At 38.8% G+C, this 25,449-nt stretch overlaps 1 protein-coding gene across 2 annotated transcripts in view; it reads right to left on the bottom strand.

Annotated features, from left to right (window-relative positions):
* Positions 1–11,568, bottom strand: part of LOC138592164 (alsin-like) — a 33,291-nt gene extending 21,723 nt beyond the window's left edge. Inside the window, exons 1-11 of one of the 2 annotated variants that reach the window (XM_069662840.1) lie at positions 11,312–11,568; positions 10,196–10,377; positions 9,215–9,375; positions 7,176–7,397; positions 6,374–6,564; positions 6,072–6,104; positions 5,781–5,981; positions 4,366–4,645; positions 3,040–3,127; positions 2,558–2,739; positions 404–572 (exon numbers count right to left, since the gene is read on the bottom strand). In XM_069662840.1, coding sequence (XP_069518941.1) covers positions 404–572; positions 2,558–2,739; positions 3,040–3,127; positions 4,366–4,645; positions 5,781–5,981; positions 6,072–6,104; positions 6,374–6,564; positions 7,176–7,397; positions 9,215–9,375; positions 10,196–10,212 — 1,544 coding nt within the window. In that variant the 5' untranslated portion in view covers positions 10,213–10,377; positions 11,312–11,568. Of the gene's footprint in view, positions 1–403; positions 573–2,548; positions 2,740–3,039; positions 3,128–4,365; positions 4,646–5,780; positions 5,982–6,071; positions 6,105–6,373; positions 6,565–7,175; positions 7,398–9,214; positions 9,376–10,195; positions 10,378–11,311 lie in introns of both variants that reach the window. The other variant, XM_069662838.1, reaches the window with a different exon arrangement.
* Positions 11,569–25,449: the final 13,881 nt, after the last annotated feature.

The raw sequence follows: 25,449 nt of genomic DNA on the forward strand, positions 1-25,449 counted from the left end.
TTACACACGCAAGAGTAAGTATGTGTACCTGACTTGTGTGGACAATGAGTTATGAGTTAAATAAGTCTTTTTTAAATTCCTTTATCTTGTGCTTATTTCTTTGTGACTTTAAAATTTATTTTATCATCCCTTCCCATTTAAAGTAAATATTTTATACAGTTACAGCGTAAACACTTCATTGTTTAATGAATAAATATAAAAAGCATGTCAAAAGATGCTTCTGAGAAATTGGTTAAAGGTATTTTAAATGTGTGTTGGCTATGTAATCATTATTGGGATCTTATGACGTTCAAATGAGGGGAGTTTAATGAAATTAAATCACAAGTACAACAAATTACAATTCACTATCAATTAAATAGTTGGAATATATTATAAGTGTGTGCAGGTGTTTATGTGGCCAGACCTGGCAAGCTGATCCCCGTGGCCCAGTTGCCCCTCAGACCCGCGACCCCAGCTCCACACTTCTGTTTCCAGAAATGGCAACCCATCTCCAGCCTCCTCTGGCGCTGCAGCCTGGGTCTGACAAACAGAGGATGGTATGCAGGCACAAGGCCGTCGTCGTCTTGGAGATCCTGACATAAAAACATATCTAATGGTAAAGCCCAAATGAAACAGTGTTGTTTCAATCAACTGAACAATCACCAACTATTTACATTTCACTTATTGTCGAAGTGCAAAATGCAAATGCACTTCATCTGTAATATGTAAGAACAGCCAACAACAGCCCCAACTGTCAGAGGAAGTAGATGATGTGTCTGCTTCATAGACATGGATATAGCAAAAATGAATAAAGAAAATACACAAAGTGTTACTAACAACAAATATAACCTAAGCCTGTCGCTGCTGTGTGTTGTGTTCTCTCCACATACAAACTGCACCAGTTCACACTTTCATTTACCCCAACAGCCTGATTATAAATATTGCATCTGCAAACACATTTAAACCGCACTGAACAGGTTTGGAATGAACACACCCTAAATACTTGAGATCCTCTGGAACTAACTTGTAAAACCCTGTAACCTCAAAAGGGGTAGCTAAGAGCTGTGAAACTCTTCCAAGGTGAGGTTAGCAAGCCCAGAGCAGGAAATCCCAGAAACAACAATATGGCAAAAGCAAGAAATAGTAAAAGTAAAAGAAAAACTCTTAAGCTTCATGAAAGAGTAAAGAATCTCATCATAACATGAGTTATTTTTAGGTTATGTTGCTTTTCAATCTTTAATAATACAAAAAGATATGGGAGACTACTAAAACTGAAAAAATGTCTATATGCTGGAAGGTTTAACTAATGTGAAACTTTAATCTGGAAACTCCTGAAACTCAAGAGAAAACCAGAAAAGGGGAAGTTAGTCTGCTGTATTGGCTAATTACAAATTTCCGTAAAGGGCAAAACCTGTATCTCCCTTTCTGTAATCCTTTCTCATACATTCTCTGAATCGAAAACAAATTACATTATGACTCAAGAACATTCAGAATTTTAATGTGTAGATATTTTCATGTTCTCCCCTTGTAAAAGTACAGCATAATGTTATCTCGAACAACTAATATTATTATCTCAAGATGAGCATGATAGACATGCACATTTGGTGATTTTGACTTATATAACATTTGCTTTTTGCCTGTGCCTTTATTTGATGAGACAGTGAAGAGTGACAGGAAATATTGGGAAGAAAGAGTGGGCATCACAGGGAGTCAAACCCGAGGTTGATGCGACGAGGACTTTGCCTGCTTTACTGACTGAGCTAAATAGATGATAAGGTAAGGCCTCAAAAACGCATGTCCAGTGTATCAAACTAAAAAGCAAGCACAGACTGAAATTGTACCGTGTGCTGCTGTTTGAGATAACCTTTATATTCTTCCTTCTTGTTAGCCAGGCTGCAACAAAGCACTCCCCTTCATTGATCGTACAGTTAACTTCATTTGTACCACATGAGGGATGTATTTACAGTGTTGGGGGACACTTTACATTTAAAGGCCAACAACCAATTTTGACGAGGAAAACATGATTATGGTAGTAAGTGCCTAGCATCCATAACGCCTCCACAGTTGTATGACATCAATATTCAGTGACTTTTGACATGGTTTTGCTGTCCTCATCATTATTTTTCATTGTTGCTTGGACTGCTCAATGGGTGAAGCTTCACCTTTTACAGGTAGTAAAATATCTGGGAAAATACACTTATTTATTTTAGCAAAGAGTTAAATGAGAAAAATGTCAACAAAATATATCTTTCCCCTCTAAATGAAGATGGAGCCAAAAGATTGTTATGCTGAAAACGGAGAGAAAAAAGCTAGCAAAAGCATGTTAATTGAACTCATGGTTAATAAACACTTTGTGACATTTTTTCATGTAAACATAAACAGAAATGTAAATACTCTTAAGTAGGAGTTTTTATATGCTTTGGATATTTCTTATTTAAGAACTTATTCCAGTCTTTATGGTAACCTTAGCTTATAGTCTCATCACTACTTAGGGCTCAAGGTATAAATCTAAGTGTAAGTGCAAGTGAGTAAATTTCCCGAAAGTGTTGTCAAGCGGTTCACACCCTACCATTCCTACCACGGGTGGGTGTTCCAGGCAGGGAGCGTCTCCCATTTGCTGCTGCTTTCCCCTTCTGGTTTATATTTGTGAGACTTGAGCTCTTCTGCCCCTGCAGTGCCTGCTTCTCTGCCACAAGAAAAAGCTGAACTTTCTCCAAACAAACTGGGGAGGAGGAGTACGGCATGACCACTCCATTGTTACTGTAGGATTTAAGATCAAAGACCAGCAGAAATGTAGGTGAGAATCATCTTTGAATGTGGATCGAGTGTGTATCTTTAGTTGTAGAAAATCTCCATTACTATCTTAAGCTACCACAGAGATTAAACATAAATGTGATGTAATATTACTTGAATAAAATGAGGATCCACAAAAATTTCTATATCAACATTCCTTCAGCTATTTCAGCAGCAACTCCACACAAGATTACTGAAACAATGATTAATTGCCCTTGCTAAAATTCTTGGCCAAAAACAGTGCTTTATTTATAATCTCTGCCTTACCTGTTGGTTTGACTCTTAATTTGTAAGTCCTCTTTGAAACTGGAAGTCAATAGATCCGTGGATGTAGTTGAGGAAACACAGCTATCATCTGGAAAAAATAGTGGTGCAAGAGAAGGAATAAAAAAACTAAAGATAGGAAAATATAAATGAAACAGACAAATTAACAGGCAAATCAAAAACAATAACAGAGATAAATAGTTGTGAACTAATAATATTAATAATAATAATACATTTCATTTGATGGCGCCTTTCAAGTCACCCAAGGTCACCTTACAGAGAATAAAAGCATAAAATAATAAAAGCATAAAATAAAACATCGAACATTGTTAAAACCAGACATCAACAATAAACAAGCTACAGTGTTTCCGCAACCACTGCAAAATTATTGCCGCCGCTGCTTCAGATTCAACGTGCCTGAAGTTGCAATTAAACGACAGAGATGTCCGCTCCAAATAAACAGTCGTTCGCCCACTCTCCTCGTTGAGGAAGAGCACTGAAATACTGACAGGAGTCACAGGACATCAATCACACGTGAAGTCGTGGCAACAAAATAAACAACGGCGGGACCACTTTACTCCTCACACAGTGTTCTAACGGCAAAAGAGGGTCCAACATCAAATGCTCTCTGTCCACACACAATCATATGCAGTTCTGTTACGCAATCTAAACAATCATATTGTGTATCTCCGTACGTCCCTGTTGTAAATGCATTGATTGTCGCTGTTTATAAAGTTTATAAAAGGTGCAGATGTCATTTGGTTACAATTGATCCATCTTTTTGATCGCTACGTCATTAATGATATCTCTCGTGCACACGTGGCTCATGTGCTGTTTTGAATTGCGAGAGAAAATATTTAACTTTTGTAACTTAATTAAACAAACTGCTGATGAAGGCAGTCAACAAAGCAGACCGAGAGACAGACAGAAAGAGGGGGCGGGGCCAGCAGCTGTGCAGAGAGCAGAGGTGCAGGTGTGTTGGGGGACTGAATCAAAGCAAAGTGATCAGATTAAAGTAGATTGTGAATTAAAACTTAATACAGTGAAGAAAAGAGTACAATTAGAGTGTGGAAGTTTACATGTGATGTGCTTCTCACAGAAATCATTGATATATGCCAGTAACTGCGATCAATTAATTAACAACCCCCCCACCCGCTAGAAAAAATACTAGCAGAAACACTGAGCTAGTAGAAAAACAATAAGAGAGAAAAAGAATAATAAGCTGCACTACTTACTATACACTAATTATTGTGTATTTTTCTGTGCATAGAGAGCCTTGTAGACCAGAGTCAAATTGTATTTGTGCACATGCTGAACTGAATTTCTAACCTGAAGTGTAACTGCTCAGTGAGTCGGTATCTCCTGGCCCTTTAGTGTGGTCCCATGAGAGACTTGAGTTTTTCTGGACATGGTTTTGAAGTTCCATTTCATCAGGGAGAGCGGAGTCCTTATTGGCTCTCCAGGCTGGCAGGGGGTGGGACATGTGGCTGCCATCTACCTGAGTGAGAGGGTCAGTGTCCTCATGGGGCTCAAGCTTGGTGCATGGGCTACTGTCAGCTGACTTTCCACCACGTGGAAGCCTTGGTCTGGGGCTTCTTCTGGGAGGGGTCTGGGAAAGCAAACCAAAGAGGGGTGTCAAAACTACACAAAGGCTCCTAGAAGAGCAAAGAAAACAACAGTCTGACATAGAGCCATTGACATAGACTGTTTATACCTGGTGTCAACATGTGTTCTGAGTGATCGGATCCCAAGTGGACAGCACAGCCACTATAAAACATAAACTACGTCTCCAAATGCCTTGAATTACTTAAGTGATAGATGTGATCCACAAGCATATCAACATAGTTAATATACAATAAAGTAGTGCAGTGAGTAGACAGTTTCGTAACATGGATCTGGGTTTTGTCTGTTTTTTTACTGTTCCACTCCAGTCTGCAGTGGAGTCCATACACTCACTGATAAACCTCAGGACTGTCGAAGAACATCAGGCTTCATGATAAAACAAAGTTTTATATCTTATCATCACTTCACTCCATAACCCCCTCTCCCTCTGTGCCCATGCACATGACCGCAGCTCTGCCTCTCTTTGTGCTGCGATTCTGCATCACAGTTTTTTTTATCATTTAATGTTTTTCAAGTCTTATTAAAGTTATTGGGGCTCTGTGCTTATTTTGGGAAGTGAGATCCAATCACTCCTGGTCACTGAAGATGCTTTTGGAGAGGCTCGTTATTGCCTTATGTGAACAGCTGTACATAGAGCTGTCCACTTGATCGGATAACATAGGCTATATAATGATCTCAGGTGTTAATTGCCTCATATATCCTGGTTGCACCTGGTATTTTCATGCAAATCCTGCTTCAATTAATAAACTTTGTCTTGCTTAGAATGACATAAAAGAAAAAAAAGGCGGAAGTGTGTAAATACAATTATGTTTATTACTGAGGCCATAGTTAAAGGTGGTGTTGTACTGAACTAAATTATATTGAGATGTGTCTCTAATTTTTTGAGAGGGGGGCCAGAGTATTAGAAACACCTCTGAATCTAATGCAGCTCAGTACAGCCCCACCAACATTTATGACCTTGACACTGAAATATCATTGAATTAACACCTCTATGACAGCTTAGAAAATAGCCTGTACATTACAAGCAACATAAAAGCAAATCTTATGGCTAAGATGGTGTATTGGATTACATTAGATTTTTTAGGAGTACCTAATGAAGTGGACGGTGGGTGTATATTTACCTCGCCTGAAATTACTTTAGTCAGCTCCACCCCTAGGGGACAGTAGTGACTGGCGTCAGCTGCCAACAACTTATCCCTCTCAATCACAAAGGATTGAGGTGACTGGCCCCGCTCAATTTTCTCAGAAGGATTCTGGGTATTGTAGTTCTGTGAAGTTAAACTACGAACCAGGGCCAGGCTGTGGTAGGCACCACAAGCCACCTGTGGGGAATAAGACAGTATTTATGGACACGAACTATAGTATTTTATGTCATCAAATGTGGCATCGAAGATTTCAGAAAGAGAAACTACCTGAAGGACATGTCTTCCTGCCAAGTGCTCCACCTACGTTGTAGTATGAAGATGATTAGTAAATCTAAATACAGATTTGTCAAGAGCATTAAAGCACCCACATACAAAAACTACATGAATTCACCATCAGACAGTACACATATTTAGTGTTATTCTCACCAGATATAATATTATGTATAGCACATTTAAAGGAATTTCAATATCCACAACAGGGTTGAGTCAAAGATTTTCTTTCTGACGTTTCTGTTTGTATCAGAACGAATTTGAAATGCTGAAACTTATTGAGTCTTACCCAAACTTACCTTCTGTGGTTTCCATACAGGGAAGGTACTGTTGACCAGGCCAAGCTGGCAGCCACTTCCCCACGCCCACAGTTCGTTCTTGGCTGACAGAGCCAGGCTGTGCTCCCGTCCAAAGGCCAAATCCACCACCCGAACCACTGCTGGAGGATTGACCTCACTGTCCACCACAGGGACTGGACAAGGCTCTGAAACTGATACAAGATATTTTACGTAACATATCTCCCTACATATATTAACTGGAGATGCCATTTTTTCTTTGATGATTCCTAATCAAATAACTAGACTGGAGTATTGCCCAGTACCGCTCCAATACCAGTACAAAAGATATGTAATAGTAGATATTATTGGTGGGAAAAGCATTGCTGACTTTGTGCTAGCTTTGAATAAAATGTCACTCTCTGCTAACACCACACTGTTGTTTGTTTTCTATTTGACTTTTTGGAGGTGGTCAATAAATTATGATATCAGATTGGTGCATTGACTGGCATACTCGCAGCCACCCGATGCCACATTCTAGGCTGTATCAGAGGCCAATACCAATAATGGTATCTGTATTAGGAAAAACTTTGATAAATACTGACAAACAAATTTACTCATTACATAAGTAAGAGAACAGAAAATGTACAGGAATAATATGGATGACACAAAAGAGGAAGGAACAATGTCTACAAAAAAATAACATTTTCTCAACCACGGATTTAAGGAATCGAGGAATGGATTGACGCACTAAGGGAAGAAAAAAGGAAGGAGGGACACGATGACAAGATGGACAAACAGACAGAGGGTAAGTGGGATAACAGACCTGTGATGTTTGAAGCTTCACTCTCAGTCAGCCCACACTGTCCTGCAGTGTTCTCGCCCCACATGTAGATGTTGCCCTGGTCGCTTAGGGCTCCGCAATGAAAGCCACCAGCAGCAACACGGACCACCTTCCTTTTCAGCAGTGAGACTTCAAGCACTGGATCAGACACTGGGACGCTTAGATCCCTCCACAACAGCTCACCAAAAGAATACACCAGACCACCTGCGAGACAGTAACAACTGAGTAATGGCAAATATTAACGTAAAAAAAATCCAGGAATAAAATCTTTACTAGGATAATGATATCAAATTTTTATGTGAAACGTGTATATGCATACGTTAAATGTTTCGGGTTACTTATACTTAAGCAATATCAAAAGGGAGGTGTGATATTGCTTTTCTACAACAGTTATACTTGCGGCTAACTGTTGTATAACCTGTGTTATGTCCAATTCTCAAAAACTGATAAACAGACATATGGTTTGTCACAGGTTTAGAACATTCAATCTAAAAGAACACAATCAATTATTGGAGAAAACTAACTTTTAGACATTCCAGCATTCCAATGCATTATGTAATTACTGTTTCATAAGTATTCTAATACCGAGGTCAGGGCTATCACAGTGACCGCATGACGCTGTGATGTGACGCCAACCGCAGAATGGACCCCATTACCATCATCACCACCTTATTTATTCATTTATTTATTTTAATATTGTAGCTTGCCTACTTAAAACCCCATGTTCAATAAATCAACTGAAAATTAAATAAAATGTGAAAACTTAATAAAAAATAAATATTATCCAATGTAAGCATTGAAGCACTGTTTTTCTCTTCACTCAAACGGTTCACATGACAGTTATAGGTCGCTGTGGTGGAGAAAACATAAGGACCTGAATGCTAAAGGGTTTCTAATTTGCAGAACAAAAATCAGGAGAAGCAGCGGTGAGACACTTTTCAATAGAGTGAAAGAAAAAGTAAAACTGAACCTATGTCCGAGAAAGACGGTAAAAAGGCTGGTATGCGTAGTGGCGGGAGGAAGAAGGTAAACGATCAGCACCAATGGAACCACATCAGTCTCCGACCGTGGATGAAGGATAAACAAATTTACACCACGGTGAGTGACAGGAAGGACTTTGTTGCTTGTGCTGCTTTATAGATGGTAATTAAGTTTTAAGAAGGTGATAACCAATGTGTTTTCTGCATCTCTCAAGCGTCATTTTTACGGTGTACTGTATCAATCAATCAATCAATCAATCAAATTTTATTTGTATAGCGCCAAATCATAACCAGGGTTATCTCGAGACACTTTACAGAAAGAGCAGGTCTAGACCGACTCTTTGTTAAGTTATTTAAAGAGAGGCCCAACATGAATCCACCATGAGTAGCACTTAGCAATTTGGCACATTGGCAAGGAAAAACTTCCTTTTAACAGGCAGAAACCTCGAGCAGAACCAGACTCATGTTGAACAGCCATCTGCCTCGACTGGATGGGCCGAAAATGGGATAGAAGGAGATGCAGGATAGAGACAGGCAAAGAGAGCAACAACAACATATGTTCTTGTTACCACAACAACATATGTCCTTGTTACATGAACAACAACAGACACATACTTATGGTTACAATGCCAATAATAGTGGTAGACTAGGGTGAAGATTGGCTAAATAAATAAATAAATAAATAAATTAAACAACAAACAAAACATATATTGATATGCTTAAACAGCTTCACAGACCTACATGTCTGTGCAGCACTCTTAAGTCGTTATTCAAACAGGGGTCTTCGCCTCTCTCTCTCTCTCTCTCAGAGCAGTTGTTAGGCCGGCTGTCACTAAAATCTGCATAAATTGAGTAATTTGGAAGAACAAAAAATACATGACGGTAATACCGCACAATGCACAGTTGAGCCATCTTAAATCACGGCAGGGGAAATTCCTTTACTGCGACAGCCCTAACCAAGGTAACAATAACAAGATATTAAACTTGCATTTAAGTAACTGAGCAGTCTGCCACATAAGAGCCCTATTTTACCCTTCTCACCCTGTGTAAGCAGGAGTCCATGGTGTTCTCCAAGGGCAGCCTGCAGGACAGGCCTGGAAAGGAGCACTCTCTCTGGACAGAGCTGCACACTGGGGCCTGCTGACTGCCAGATGTGAAGCTGTCCTCGCTCTGGAGGCGTGAGGGCCTGCTCCCCCACAGGGCTGCCATCAACAAAGACAAATAAATTGCTATTATACCCTGATTTGGACCGTGTATTTAGATGTGACAAGCCCTTTGGTTAGCAAGTGTCTGTCCAAATGCATAAAATAGGAACACCAGAATTAAGTTTCGAACCTGGCCAAATTCTATAGTTGTGTCTAGTTTAGTTTAAGTGGCATGAGTTCTGTAAAAGTTGGATTAAATTCAAACTCATTCATCCATCAACCAATAAATGTTTGTTCAGTACCTGCAGGCCCTGACATGCAGTTCTGCTTCCAGGGAGGAGAGCAACAACTGCAAATGACTGAAAAGCAACGGTCTACAAAACACTGAGCTGGACACATACTGCAAAACTGCAATGCAGAGGCACAATACTGGCCAGCCACTCTACTTATGTGGGTCTTATGTTGCTGAGGTCAATCAAACAACCTATCATGACATTTTGCCAACTTTTAAGGATGCAGGTTATCATACGTGAAATATCCAGAGAATTTGTTTTATTTGAAGTTTGAATTTCCAAAACATACTCAATAAAGGTAAAGTTGTATTTTCGAGGCTTATAATGACACCAACCATTTTTTATGTAAGCATATAAAACTAACATTCACAAACATCTCTACAAAACTTTTGTAAACAGTAAGGGTCATTAAACTGAATAATGACGTTAAAGTTGCTAAATAGAGCAATTTAAATTTAATCTAGATTGAGAAATTAATCTAACATGTAGTGTAGATAACACCTTAAGGAAACACAATTACATGGGTATCTTGCTTCGTATTCAACATGTTTCCAATGGATGTTCTGGATTGTGTGTATGTTTACCTCTCTGTTTTCTCCATCACTTTAGACTTTCCATTGCACAGGATGTTGATGGTATCTTTATTAACATGTTTCCAAAGCTCTGTTCTCTTCTCTCCCAACAAAAAATCAGTATGCAGGAGAAAATACAGTCCTCTGCCCAGTTTTGATACATCTTTGGTTCATCTGGGTTTACTGTTAAACATCTGTTTGAAACAACAAATACTTGATTTACTTGACAAATATTAAGTGTGGCATGTGCAATAAAGACTAAATTTATTGCATAGTAAAACATTAAACATTATCATAAGTACATACTTTGAGTTGGTTTATTCTCTGGCTCAGGACTAGCATAGTCATAGTTGTCCTTATTTATTAGCCCAGCAAAAAATCCACTGGTTTCAGGTAAGCTAAATTATCATGTGACAATAACAATCAAAACAGTGCAGTGGTAGTGAGGGTGTAATTTTTGTCAAAGCTAGCAAAATGTCAGCAATCAGTGTTTTTCCACCAATAATGTGCATTTTGTATTCTACTTGAATACTGAAGGGAAACTTAGTATTTGCATTTAAAGATACAATTTTGTGAACCTAGGACAGACCATTCTCAAACCATAACATAATGTTACCATCATAGTTTGACTTAACAGTCTTATGGTCCACGGTACTTCTAGGGTTTTGACCAAACATGATTTCGTCAAACTATTTGCAAGTTGAAGATTGAACCTTTATGCAAATGTCTTCATGCTGCCTAACTACTGTGAACTGACAGCGGGAGTGGTTTCTTTTTACCTTTAACATAAATTGATCCTTATAATTAGGTTATGTCACAAGTTCATACCCAATAAAAAATATTGTAAAGTTTTGGAACTGTTTCTCCATGCCCATCCGATGCTATACATGATATTAAAAGCAAAGCCATGCATTTCTCACTTGTTTCAGTATCTCTGGAAACATCAACATCAACACCGTGCCCCATATCACTCTAACCTTAATACCATTAAGCTATGCACAGACCAGACAGACTAGCTAATTATCAGCAGACGTGCTCTGTCAGCTGGGGAAAATAGCGATTGTACGTTTAGTGCCAAGAATACATTTTTCAACTTCTTTATTTAAATCGTTGGCGAATTGTACTTACTTCAGAAATACAGCATGAAGGTCGAGTCTGTAAGGGTAAAGCTAACGTAATAAATTGACGTTGGCTAGCTCAAGGCTAAAACTGCTAAAGAAGCTAAGTAAACTTAACGACTGCGAATTTGAACTCAGGAGAGCGTGGCAGACATTAAATATGCTGCGACTCTGAAAGAGACCTAAAAACTATGTGAAACTGTCACGGAAGAAACCCTGAGCTATGACATTTAATATCTCAATCAGTGCCGCGCAGTGAAAGCAGAAGTTGTATCTGACAGTTCTGTGCTGTTCTGAGTATTCAGCTCTTCGATGGCAGCCGAGCAGGGACAAACTTTACGGAGATGACACACCTGTTGCACTCGCGGTTATTCTGTAAGCTTGCCTCTTTTGGTTACAATATTGTCCTTATTTTCGTTTACTCAAGTAGGCTACATACGAAAAGATATCTATCTATACATATCTAAGATATCAATATTTTCCTGCCCTTTAATAATGATTATAATAATTTTGTGAATTAGGCCTAATAAGTTTCGAACAAAACAACAGGTTGGTAAAATATAGAGTATTTTTTACAATAGGCCAATTTGCCTGTTGTTGTCAGTTATAGCTATTTTATGTTTTATTTTTTGTTGTTTGTTGTTGTTGTTCTATATTATCTGTGCATCCAACTAGCAATAGTAAGAGTGGTAAAATAGATGCCAGACAAGTGAATTTCCCTTTGGGGATCAATGAAGTTATTATTGTTATTGTTAAGAGCGAATAGCTGTATGCAAAGCATATTCAATGGGTCTTCTTTTACATGCTTATACAGTTTCAAGGCAGGTTCTGGTTATTATTTGTTGTTTTTGGATTCTAAAGGCATCAACAAATATTTAACTATGAGCAATATAAACCGTAACACTCAATTAGAAATCTTTAAACAAATTAAATAAAGGGGTACATTGTGTATATATTTATTATTAATATTGCCTTTCGTTTTGTCTTGCCCTTTTTTTTTATCCATCACTTGTTTTACCCTGTCTTTTACTTTTAGCTTTTGTAACAAGTGAATTTACCCCAATGGAGGATCAATAAAGTCTATCTTATCTTATAATTATCCAAATTGTAAATGGATAACAAGTTACGTTATATCACTAATTATATTTGCCTGTATAACTAAAAAATACTGTATGTGTGAGTGCAGGGTACCTCAGGTTTAATCAGCTGAATATGACCAGTAGAGGTCTCTCTCCTCTGAGCTCTCTTGCCTCAATGTTGAGCAATAGAACTGTAGACTGTATACAATTACCAGGGTGTGAAATGTCGGCTGTATACAACTTAACTAGTTGACCTTGCCATTAGAGAAATATAACATAACATAAAATGGCATGCATAACATAACATCCCATTTATATTTTTGTGATATGTTAAGTTGTTCAATACATTTCTCAAACAGTATGCCTTGTAAAAATACATGTTTTTATCTGATTCATGTCTTATTTTGTGGGGTGATGTGCAGTCTTTGAAATATCTACTTACCATTGATCTGGTGTCTTGAGGGCCAATGAGCCTGCCACTGGAGAAATACCTATCTGACTGCATGTTTGTGAATGTGTTATGGGTATCTTAGGAGATCATCACAGCAGTGGTCCCTCTTGACCGACATGTCTCGCTATATTCCTCAATCATTTTACCTTACTTTGGGGTTCCCTTTTGGCATCACAACATTTCGATTATAGGCTGAACTGTTTATAAGTGGTCTATGAGATCAAGCCCAATACTTGTCTTACCATGTTACAATAATTTAACTCCTCTCTTCTACCCCATACTGTATACGATTTAGAACCATATAACTGTGCAGTAAGTCTGTCTACTGAAAATCTTGCTTCAATATCTTTTTTTCTCTTTCCTTCCCCTTCCTTTCACCCATGTTCGTGATCAGCTCTTGTTTGCCGTTTTAGTGTTTTCTGCCCAGCAGGTTTTGGCTTTAACTTTTACGGCATGCAGTAAAACAGGGAAAAATAAAAAAAAGAAGGGAAGGCAATCCAGAGAAATAGGGTCTTATATATTTGCCCTCTTGGAGCTGAAAATTAGTGATTAAAGATCACAGCTGCTGACCGTTCTGTTTTCTTACATGTAGCATGCGGTCCTTTTTCTTCCTAATTCGCTATCACACAAACATCTTAGTGTTGTGAGAGACAGACTGGCATAATTTCTCATGTTGTATTGAACTATAAGCATAATATTTGAAACTGTAAAGTCCACTTTTTAAAAATCTAAAAGTAATGTGTATGTCTTTTAGTTAGGAAGGTCATATGTGCACCTTCAAGAGTCACATTCATGCTTTGGTTCAGAAAACAAAAAGACAACCAATCAAACAAGATATCAAAATAATCATTTGAACTGACAAACTGTGCATTTGAAAGGTGACAGAGGTCGGAGTTCTCACCCATGCCACTAGCTGACATTAAAAATTAGCTTGTGCTTTCAAGTGCATTTCTGTGCCATTAAAATGTGTCACAATAATCCCCTTTTGTAGAGTCTCTGTGATTATCGTCACACTGTAAAAAAATAATAAATAAATACATATATATATATATATATATATAGGGTATACAGGTAGAAGAAAGGGGACACCCAGGTCTTGAAAAAGGGCTGAAAGTAATAAAACCTATATAGAATTCTTATTAAATGGCTCAAAATATGTTGGTTTAGTCCTTCAAATGAACATGCGCTTGCATGCTCACAGACATAACCGCACAAACACACAAAGCATCTCCATGTCGTGACCTGAGCAGCCAGTTTTCTCCCTTCCAAATCTCATAAACTTCAACTGCTGCTGGAAACAACACAACCTGAATTTACAAGACTGCAAAGGCAGTGTGTGTGTGTGTGTGTGTGTGTGTGTGTGTGTGTGTGTGTGTGTGTGCGCTTGTAAGAGCAGGCAAAACTGTACAGGGTTTTAGCCAGGCCACAGCAAGTCAGAGAGAGAGTGGTTTGTTTGACCACAATGTCGTGAGGAGCGGAGGAATAACTACCGCACACAAACACAGAGCACTCTTTGCCTCACAGCTTGTAATGTATGTAACTGTAAAAAAAATGTTTCATTCATGCATATTTGTAAAATAAATTTTTCTCCACTTTTAGTGTTACACTGTTATTTCTGTCTTATTGCAAACCATGGGTTAACCCTGGTTTATATTTACTGACTTGTTCATGTTTTTCTTTAAAAGCATCTTATCAGAAATAAGGCAAAACCTCAATACGTTTCTTGTTATTTTCCACTTCATTTTCTTCTAATTAAGACTTAGCATCTAACATTGACTTTAAACTTGTGAGATTGTTGTGGTTTATTACTCATAAGAAATCTTTGGATTAATGAGAGTTGTTGAATTGCTAAATATTTAAATTGAAACAAAGATTGAAAAAAGTAATTAAATACAATAGAATTTTTGTTGTCTTATTTCACCTTATCTACCCACATTTTTAAATCTACACGTACTCACTTCGTTCCAACATCTGCAGAGTGAACACTCCAGCTGCCTCCAGGGTAATTTCCAATCCAATGGAGAAAGTGCGTCAGGAAAGTGCATTTTAGGCCAAATAAACACCATCATTGCACTTTAATGTGCTCTCCACAGGTGATTCTTCCTATGTTTGTAGTATTGATAAACATCAGTCAGCTATGCATCACTTCTCCCAGTTTATCAAAATTGATTCACATGCATTCTGATGCCAAAAAAAATGTCTCGGAAAAAACAAGGGAGGGGTTTTATTATAACTATCTGGCACAGAAGTATTGTGTGTGTGTGTGTGTGTGTGTGTGTGTGTGTTTGTGTGTGTGTGAGAGTGTGTGTGTGTGTGAGTGAGTGTGTGAGTGTAGGCAGCATATTTAAAGAACATTGAAAACATATGTCTGGAGCCTGATAAAAACATTTTAGGCACAGGGTGATTTGGCATGATCTTTAGAAACACACAATCCCACAAGCATGCTCCCTTGGATGGAGGAATTTTGACCCTCTGGGAAGAAACATTTACTGGACCAGACACACTGAGGGACTTCAACATAAAGGTATGTTATTTAGGCCTTTACTGATCTGAAGTAAAAAGCACAATTGAAATTTAAATAATTAATTAATTGTTATACTTTGGATGTTGCATCAATTCTTAATTTAACAGAATTATATGATAATAATGCAAGTAACATTATTTTAACTCATTTAATTAAACTTACGTCACTTTTTAGATATCCTCCAACCCGACCGGAAAAGCAGCATTAGTATGTATCGCTCTATGTCCAGAAAAAAAGTATGGACACACAGCACATAGAAAAGACAGGTCGACCAACAGGAGAGCACATGTTAATTATGTTGCCATAATCCTAAAATTTGAAGACATATGATTATGTCCTGCACAGGCCGTAATCTAAGCATGCACACGATGCAGTGCCCAGGTTTGGAACTTGGATCATTCAAAAAAGACTTGAGATGGAATAGCATAGGGAGAGAGCAGGGACATGGAGAAGGAGGAAACAGTATCAGCTGCTATGGAGACCTGTATCATTAGACCACTCTACCCAGAAGAGGGCCTGACGGGTTAAATATCTTGGCTATACTTTTACTCATGCATATTATAATGAATGTTAAACAGTATCTTAGCTTTTAAGTAACAGTTTAAAGACAGGCTAACCTACATTGGGTGATCTCCACTGGCATTCAAAATAAGATAACACAGACATCACTCAATACATAACTTCCTGTGAAAGCATGTTATTCATAAATAATTGATTTGGAGTCATGTGTTTTTGTGTTTTAAAAAGTATTCTCTCTGGAGGGCCTATTTAAAAAGCCCAGTTTTTAGGTGTAAAAAAAACATTGGCTTAGCATGGACACGACAGTAGAGAGAGTCATAAAAAGAGACAGTGGTGACCATCTGGCTTAGGTCAAACTCCCACAGAGAGTGATGATCACAGTGGAGTGTGTGTGTGTGTGTGTGTGTGTGTGTGTGTGTGTGTGTGTGTGTGTGAGAGGGTGTGTGAGAGGGTGTTCGCGCGCGTGTGTGTGTGTGTGTGCGTGTGTGTGTGTGACTGAGTCCCCCATAGTGAAAGGTGAAGACCACAGCTGTATGTTTGACCTCAAAACCGCAGGAGGCCTCCCCCCTCCTAATCCTCTTCCTTCTCTATGCTCCATGTTCCTCTTCAACAGCACTTTTTCTTTCTCTTTCTCCTATCTGCTATTTTCTTTATTCCCATCCCTCCATCGACTCTTAATCAAAAACACATCTTGAGATGAACACAAGGCATACAGGCAAAACTATTTGTAAAGCTTAGCAGGGCAGCCATTGTTGCTTCACCTCCTCCATTACTTTGCATCAATTAGCACTTCACCTCCAAGACCAGTGTGTGTGTGTGTGTGAGTGTGTGTGCTGTGGGGGAGGGGAGAAAAGGTTTATTGTGTGTTCTAAATAAAGGAGATTTACCGCGCTGCTGAACTTAGTCTATTAAACAAAGTTGATCAGAGGGGACATGTAGCATCTTTATTTTGTTTTTATGGTTATGTTCAGTGCGATGTCAATGTAAGTTTCCAAAACAGTAATTTTTTCTTCAAGTGTGCTGGATAATGAAAAAGTTCCCAAACTACACAAGTGTTTTTATGTAGTTTTTAATCTAATTTTAATTTTGTTGTTGTGCTCAACAAACATTGAGGAAGATACATTTTCCTAGAATTGTTTAATTCAGGCACAAACTACAACCAACCAAATTCTTAAACCTCCACCTGGCCAATGCTCAGAAGTGGTGAAATCTAAGTACAATCACTCGAGCACTCATTTGAGATAGTTTTACTTTACTTGAGAGTTTTCATGCCATTTTTACTACTTCTACTCACACTTGGATGTGGTTCTGATGTTGCAATATTAGCATCACATATGCTCTAAGTGGTAGTAGAAGGGTCTTGCTCTAATACTTCAGAAAAAGAGAATACCTCCCTTGAGGGCTCACCTCTATTATTCTAACTGTTGTTTACATTCCACTGAAAGCAGAAAAGGCCGCAGCCAAAGATGAAGATCATATCATATCGTATACCAATGGTATGCAGAGTGCCCACGCTGATGCAGCTTTCTGCCAATATTCAAAAGTTGAGTTAAAATATTATCAGTATGTTAGCTTACCTGATCCAGGTGAACTCGCATAGGAACCCGCTCCTGTCCTAACTTCCCCTGTCATGCCTTTGGGAAAGCAGATCATATCTCCATTCTTCTGCTTCAAGCAGACAAAGACTCAAACAGGACAAACCAGTTCCACATAATCGTCCAGTGTTGAGGTACCACAGTTGTTTGAGACTATACACTGACAGATGTTTCGGACCTGTTTGATGAAAACATCATTATGTAACAGTGACTCTGTCATGAGTTACATTACAAAGTGCCTAGAAGACACAGTGACCAAAAATATACATTGTCACTCCCTAACCAATAAGCATGAATTAATGCGAAAGTCTACTTTAATCTGGTGCGATCCACTGCATAAAATGTCTGGTGCCATGGACCTGGGACTTAATATACCTCCCTTTGAAATTAGGTCATTGACCCCCTGATAAGTAGGGTTACATCCAGGCCACACTAGCCCCTTTTACATTGCCAGTTCAAGGCAGGATTACGGCATTAGTGTAAACAGTGTAGCTAGCAGTGTGGAACAGCACCATGTTTTTGTATGTGAAGCTTGCTCTGTTGTTTACACCTTATGCACCTTTTGCTTCCACAATGGCATAACTAACTAAATATGTAAAAACACACACAGGGACGGCTGTACGCCTCCGTTGCTTGGCTACATTTAAAATGGCAAAGGTGGCATAACGGCGGAGCTACCTGTTTGTGACAGCTGCCTTGCTAAACTGCTTTGGCCCACACACATCTGTTTCTGACAGCACTGCTGAGTTTTTGATTATAGCCAGGTATTTTTTAATGATTCAACAAAAAAAGAAAAGCAAGAGCTTCCATAATGCAAAAGCGCTGCTCAGGTGGGGAGTGTGGCCCAGTGACAAGGTGGTGAGGTTACTCAACATCCTCTTCATTGATCCTAAAAACTGTAGTCCATGCAGGGCCTTGTGCCCAGGCATTGACTCCTGACATCCAGGGGTTGCCCCCACCTTTTAAATGAGCAGGTTTGTTGAAATCACATCAACCCCGGCTCTTATTACTAACGAGCCTAAACTAGCATATTGACAGAAAGTCAAAGTCCTAGTGTTGTTTGACCAAAACCTCGACCAAAGACCATTGTGGACTACAGCGATATGCAGAAGGTAACCATTATCCTGTTGAAAAGGTCAGCAATTTCAAGTGCATGTCTCTTGTAGATCTCTGTTGGACTCACCACACATTAATATTAGATCAGAGTGCCCGCTTATCTTTTTTTACATGTCAAAATATGTTTGGCATTGCACCAAGTATCCTTTTCTTTGTTTGGGCATTTTGATCTAATTTGATAGTGAAAACCAAAATGAGACATGAAAGGCAGGAGAGAGAGACGAGATGACATGCAGCAAAGAGCCCAGACAGTAACGGAATCTGCGCCGCTGGGATAAGGGCTCTGCTTTAATTGTATGCACTCGACCATGTGACCTACCATGGTGCCCACAAACTCTTACAGGCGCACCATGGATAGCATTTGGAAGCATTGCATCTCTGGATTGGCAGCTCTCTGCTCACAAGAGAGTGGTGACAACCATGGAGCAGACTACTGTCAGGGAGCTCCCTGCCTTTCAGGACACTTACCACACACGTCTCATGCCACCCAGTGTACAAACTGTTTACCCTGCGACCATCTGGCAGACAGTATCAGTATCAGTGCAATAGCTTGTAGGCTGGTAGGAGGTGTTCTACTGTCAGTTCTTTAGGCTACATAACATTTAAGACCTGCATTCATACACTTAACAATAAAATACAATTTTATGGTGATGCAATTTACAATGTGCAATTATATCTGCGTACAATGTTAACCCTTTTAAGACAATATTATACTTTTATTTCATTTTATTCATGTAAACATCTTTGGTTTCATTTTAAGCCATGCTGGCTCTAGGGTAGGCATTGTCTTCTGCCTTCATTCAAATTGAAACATTTCCACACTATCAGATGAGCTTCTGTGAAGTTTTAAATACATTGGTGGTTCTCTGACAATACTCAACATTCAACATTTGTGGTTTTGAGTGAAATGTCTCAACAACGGTTGGATTGATTGAAATGAAACTGTATATGGACATTCATTTTCCCCACAGGTGGAATTTTAATTACTTTAATGAGCCTCTGAATCCCCTAAAGAAAGCAGCGAAGGGCAAGGGTAGGAATCGAACTCTGCCGCTATGGCATGAACTCAATAAATTCTACCAGATGAGTGATCAACGCTCACACCACATTTTCTTAAAAAGAAGTAATTTATAACTGAAATTCACCAAATCCCATTATCTTTGTTTCAATTCAAATATACAGTTCTGAAGTACAGGGCCCCAAAAGCATGTATATGTGTTTTTTCACATATAAACACGGATATTGCCCTGGCAAACTATCATTGTGGGACCTGATACAGGCAGCTGAGGTAAGCAGCAAAGATCATGAAACCTGGAGAATCATCCAGCAATTACCTGCTCCATGCTCACATCAGCTCACTTGGAGATTAAATGGACTTTGGGGGCAGGCAGTTATAGTCCGTTTAATGACCTGATCAAGTTAATCATACATTTGCGTTGTCCAGATATTTTCAGGGGTTCAGTTCATGTACAGAAGGGGCTTGTCTGTGTGTTCCCAATAGTTTCCATCAGCAGTGAGGTGATGAGGTATATAAACTCTCCAATGTTCTGTGTCAAATTCAACAAAACTTATGTACACCCTCATTATGCTCTCATGGACTGTATATTGATATGATTTTATTTTCCATACAATTTTCCCAACAACATTATGTTGGCATCTCACTGCACAGAATTTTCTGGCCAGACACTCGTATATAGTTTTAGTCCAAGTAGTTGAGATGTCAGCCAGTGAGCTTCCTTTTGCCCGCCTGTGGACCAAACACACACTCTGCTGGTCCATATAAATCGTTCTTTCATCACTGTGTGTGTATGTATGTATGTATGTGTGTGTGTGTGTGAGAGAGAGAGAGAGAGAGAGAGAGAGAGTAGTCCAGAACTGTAGGCTCTCTGTGCTGCACTGACAGACACAAACCAGCTGCCTGCATTCCTCTCTCTCTCTCTGCTGACTTTTTAAGGTCGATCTCCCCTCCCCCTATTCAGACAAGTCCCACACATACTTCTGTAATGCTAAATATATACCAACTCATAGCTCAGACACATACACACGCAGTGACACACCAAAAGAAAACAGGCAGGAGCAGCTTAATTAAGACATGTATAGAAAATAGAGCAAGTTTTGCCTTTTTTGTATCATTTCAAATGTTGCAGCTTTTACAGCTGGCTTTAAAGTTGTTTAACACCGTCATTCTTTGTGATATGATGTCGTCTAACCCGAGTCTGAGAAATGAGACATCCTAAAATCACCCCCAGCCTCTCCCACTATGTTTCAGTATAGCATCAGTTACCTGGTCTATTTCTGCTTTCTCTATAGTTGTTGCCATGGCTACTGGCTCTGTGGATGCTATAGTCTCACCTTGATGGAAAACTTGTTTTTGTTATCCATGAGTTTTTGTTTTTTGTTTGGGGAGTGACTAAATGTATTCTGAGATTAAACCTGCAGTACTGCCTATCGCTGACATATCACAGACTCTTGTTGATATGGAAACATGTTAGCAAACAGTTGGTCTTACAGATAAGGAATAACATAAACATTCATTTGGAGTGTGTTTGTGTTCAATGGAGGAATGCAGGTCCAATGTATTCACCCTTTGTATATCTGACTGTTTATCCTCAAAATGATCTGCTGCTATTGCCAGCTATTTGCTGGTCTATCTGCTGTTTGGTACAGGAAAGGTTGTGTACAGCGCTTCTGTAAGAGTTTTTCACAGAATAAAAGCTGCCTCCTGCAAACAGTGTCAACACTATGACAGTGAGAATGCTCAAAACTGTCAAATTTAATGCCAGACATGACAAATGATGAGCTGAAAGCTGAGGAGAGCTTCAGAGCAGAGTCATAAAGTTCTATGAGTAGCTTTGTGCACCGATGTTGAAGACCCGTTCCAGTCATGTTTTAAGACATAAAATGCTCTGCTTGAAATAATAAATTGTTTCTGATGAGTTTTTTCTGCAATTATGTTTAATTACCTTTTAAAAATCCTCCCAAGGTATCTCCTCCTATTCCCTCATGAAAAAGTCCCCGCCTACTATGCAAATGCTATGCTCTGCCATCCTTTAGTGGCAACTTGTTGAAACTTAGCTAGCTTGAAATTAAATAATAAGTAGCAGTAACGTTAATGTTAGTCAGTAGTGAGTTCAAAAAATTACGATGATGGTTACAGCTGGAAGTGGTTGCCATAGGTTACACATAATGATCTGCATAGTGTCACCCCGTCCATTAACGGGATTGGCTCCTTAGGTTTGTGACGTCTCAAACCCTGCCAATCTGAAATCGTGTTGTTCAGCCTGTTCTTTGTACACTGCAGTTTAAAAACAGACAGGCCCAGCCATGTTGATGACTGCTCATGATGTCTCTGATATGTCTTGAAAAACACCACAAAGTTTAAGACTTGATTTTCACTGGGGGTCTTTAATGCAAAATATTAAATATAGATGCTTCAGTCGTATGTAACAAGACTTAAAGAAGAAAAGTAAGCATTCAAAATCCCAAACCTCACCGTCCTGGATATAAGAAAAGAGAAGAGTAACTGTACAAGGTTTTATAGTTACATAGAAGAAAGTAGGCTCCCAAAAACTAATTGTTCATCAAATAAGTCTTAGAACAGTTAGGGAAATTGGAGAATGACCAATAGTCATTTAAAGTCTAACATTTTATTGTAAAATTAAATAAATGATAAACCATTATGATTACACATACAGTCCATATGTATTAAAGCGCGATGAACTTACATGGTGCATTCAAATGTTTACCTGCAACTCAAGAACACTTAATGTTGGTTAGACCACCTTGGTCAGCCAAAATGTCCTGTAAGCCGTCCTCATATTTAAAAACCTCCCAGACCAAACAAAAAGGCTTGTGTTTCTCCACCTCTACTCCACATCCAAATAGTTGTTCAGTGTTGGGTTTCACGCGGTAGCTCAAATACTTGGTGGTCACGCTTTTGGCTATCCTTGAACTGAGCAAGCACAGCCCAAACCATCAAGATCTTTTTTTTTTGTTTTTCTCATCTTGGTCTACTGTAAATATAGTTGTTGTTTGTGTAACACTTTTTTTCTCTCCAGCAGATGTCCAGATGCATCAGACTGCAGTCAAAACAGTGACTGACTGTCTGAAACCTGCTGGACTGCCCACATCTGCTTGACCACTGCAGACACTATTTACATAAATACACACAGAGACACAAACAAACAGCTACAGTTAACATGATGAAGTGCAACCATTTGACCTTGTGTGGCTACTAACTGCTGCGTTATACACCACAGGGAGAAACGAGGAAGAGAGGAGAGAGAAGAGTCATTTCAAACACCATCAAACATATTTTTCCTCTATTATTTACTGATTTATGATTAAATATATTTATTTAGGTTGAGGTTTTACTGGGGAACAGCTGGCTAGGTAATGCAATCATGTTTAGCATGTCCAAAAAATATGCAGCTATTTACTCCTAAGTAATGTCTCGTAAAATGCAAAACAGAAAATATGGCAAAGCAGCAAAATGATGGAATGCATTTCTCAATCAGTAAAGAATGAAACCAAACTCCTGATCTTTTGATTCTTTACAGGTTCACTGGGCTTTTAAGTTATTCATTAGAGCCCTGAACAGCTCCAAACCCTGATAAATTCTGCAAAGGCCAGTTGTAGACATGTTCACTCCTAATAATGAACAAACTTTTGACGACCATTCATCATGTTTCTGGTGGACCAGCATCCTTTGGCCTTCATTCATTAATACAATCAGCTTTTTTGTAGTCATATCAATCATTACTGGGTTTGAAAAGATCATGAGGTGCTATATGTGGGGGTATTTAAGAATGTAGAGATAATATGGACGACAATTATTCACTCTAAAATTAATCTCTATAAACCGATATCTGAATATGAATGCAGAATTTGTAGGCAAGTGACCCAGTTTCTAATGTCAGAAGCGTTCTGGTTTCTGTTTGTGATCCATAAGTATCATCCACTAACATTTCAGCGGGTTTTGGTTGAATGCATCAGCTGTAATGCAATCCTGGAGCCAATCAGCGATCATCTGAAAATTATTTTTTAATCTCTGTAAACAGAGAACTGCATGCAAGTAAAGCTAACAATCAAACAATTACCTCAGAAGCTAACAACATTGCCTTTTAACTCCAACTCCACTCTAGCTTAATGTCGGATTGTAACAAAGACCAGCTCATGGAAAACTTTGCTGAATGTCCTTTATTACTAACTGATAAGCAGGACAGGTTATGAGATTACATTTACACAAACAAAGACAAAATAATCATGTCAACCAAATTTCCTATCAAGATTGTATGTTGGACATGTATGGTGCATTTCAATCCCAAAAGGAAATTCTAAGTGCTAGACCTACCATATAAAAAAAACAAATGTAGCATAAGACACTAAAAACACAAATGAGAAGAATTTACAGAGAGTTAAGTCAAATAAAATTTCAAAGAAAGACAACAAATTAAAAAAGAGACAAACATGTAAGTACAAGGGGAACAGTGTTGAAATCATGAATAACGAAAAAACAAGATAATTACCTGGTTTTAAAGTAAGAAGTGTTTTTTGTAGAATAATGTATCATGAAACAATGTTAAAACTATTTGATAGGGCTTGCTGGTGTGAACTTCCAGAGAATCGTTACCTTAACCTGCAGCTCCTATAAGCTTTTCAAGGTTTTTCAGCAATTTCAGCTCAATTTCTAACTTTCCCATCCACAACTTCTTGTTCACTTTCACAGCAATCATACCATTTTTGTTCACAGCGGGCTGATGTCGCTTTGCTAGAAATGCTCTACAAACCCACTGCACGCTACCCGTGTATCACCAAGCAGTAGACAGGAAAAGTAAGTGACAATCTTACGCCAGGTTACATAAACTCCAAAATCACGTTGCTCCACAAAGAGCTGAGAAACAGGGTAACCTACTCTGTATTCTTTCTGTCTTTGTTGTGACCGGAAAGAAGCCAAAATTCTCAATGAGCTAAAACCAAGAAAATTTGAAGCTAAAAGTTGTCCAGTGTGCTAGAAAAAAAAAGCATGGAAAGTTCCGCATGGACATTCATCATGATGCTATGTTAGTAGTAATCAGAATAATGACCTGGAATGGGACTTAGACCTGATTCATTGATTAAACCACAGGATGAACTAATACTTAATGTCAGCCTTTGTTCTTTTTCAATGATAATTTAAGATTTGTTCTGATCCGACTAGTGACAGAACTGACTTCTGGTGTGACAAAGCTGATTTTATGTTGCAGAATTCGACCTGATGAGGATCTAATGACAAATGTCAAAATCTTTAAGAGCGGAGCATGTCATGATGATCTTCTTTGTTGCTTAATGTTAATGCTTAGGACTGTGTCAAAGTCAAACCCAGCCTTTCAGTTTTTTTATTTGTGCTATGGTCAACTGTGCCAAAGGCAGCACAAAGAGTCTTTAGGATTAGGATAGACATTTCGCCTGAATCACATTCTTGATTAATATCACTCTACTTTGGTTCATAAATCCAGCTTAGCGTACAGGCCCCTTTGGATCTAACACGTCTTCTTCTTTATAAGCCCGTTTATAGCTGGGAACTCTACTGACTTTTCCTTTTGGTTCAACTCCTCTTCCTGCTCTCTCCACTTCTCTTTCTCCCCCTGCCCTCTTCAACTTCTCTGTTCTTCCTGTCCCTTCCCCCACCGTCTTTTATCCTACTCAGGGTGGAAACACACCAAATGCAGCAGGGCCACCAAAGGAACCTCCTACACCTCCCACACTTGGTAGCCTGTGGGTAGATCGATCATGCCGTCAATCCAGATTACGGCTGCTTTGACTGTTGATGCTTTTATTCAGACAATGATAGGCCTATAGATTAGTTCAGGAGCTGCATCTGTT

This window comes from Semicossyphus pulcher, unplaced genomic scaffold (genome assembly GCF_022749685.1).
Source record: "Semicossyphus pulcher isolate SPU_LCO1_2020_fin unplaced genomic scaffold, fSemPul1.0.p SCAF_15, whole genome shotgun sequence".
In the NCBI taxonomy this organism is placed as follows: Eukaryota; Metazoa; Chordata; class Actinopteri; order Labriformes; family Labridae; genus Semicossyphus; species Semicossyphus pulcher.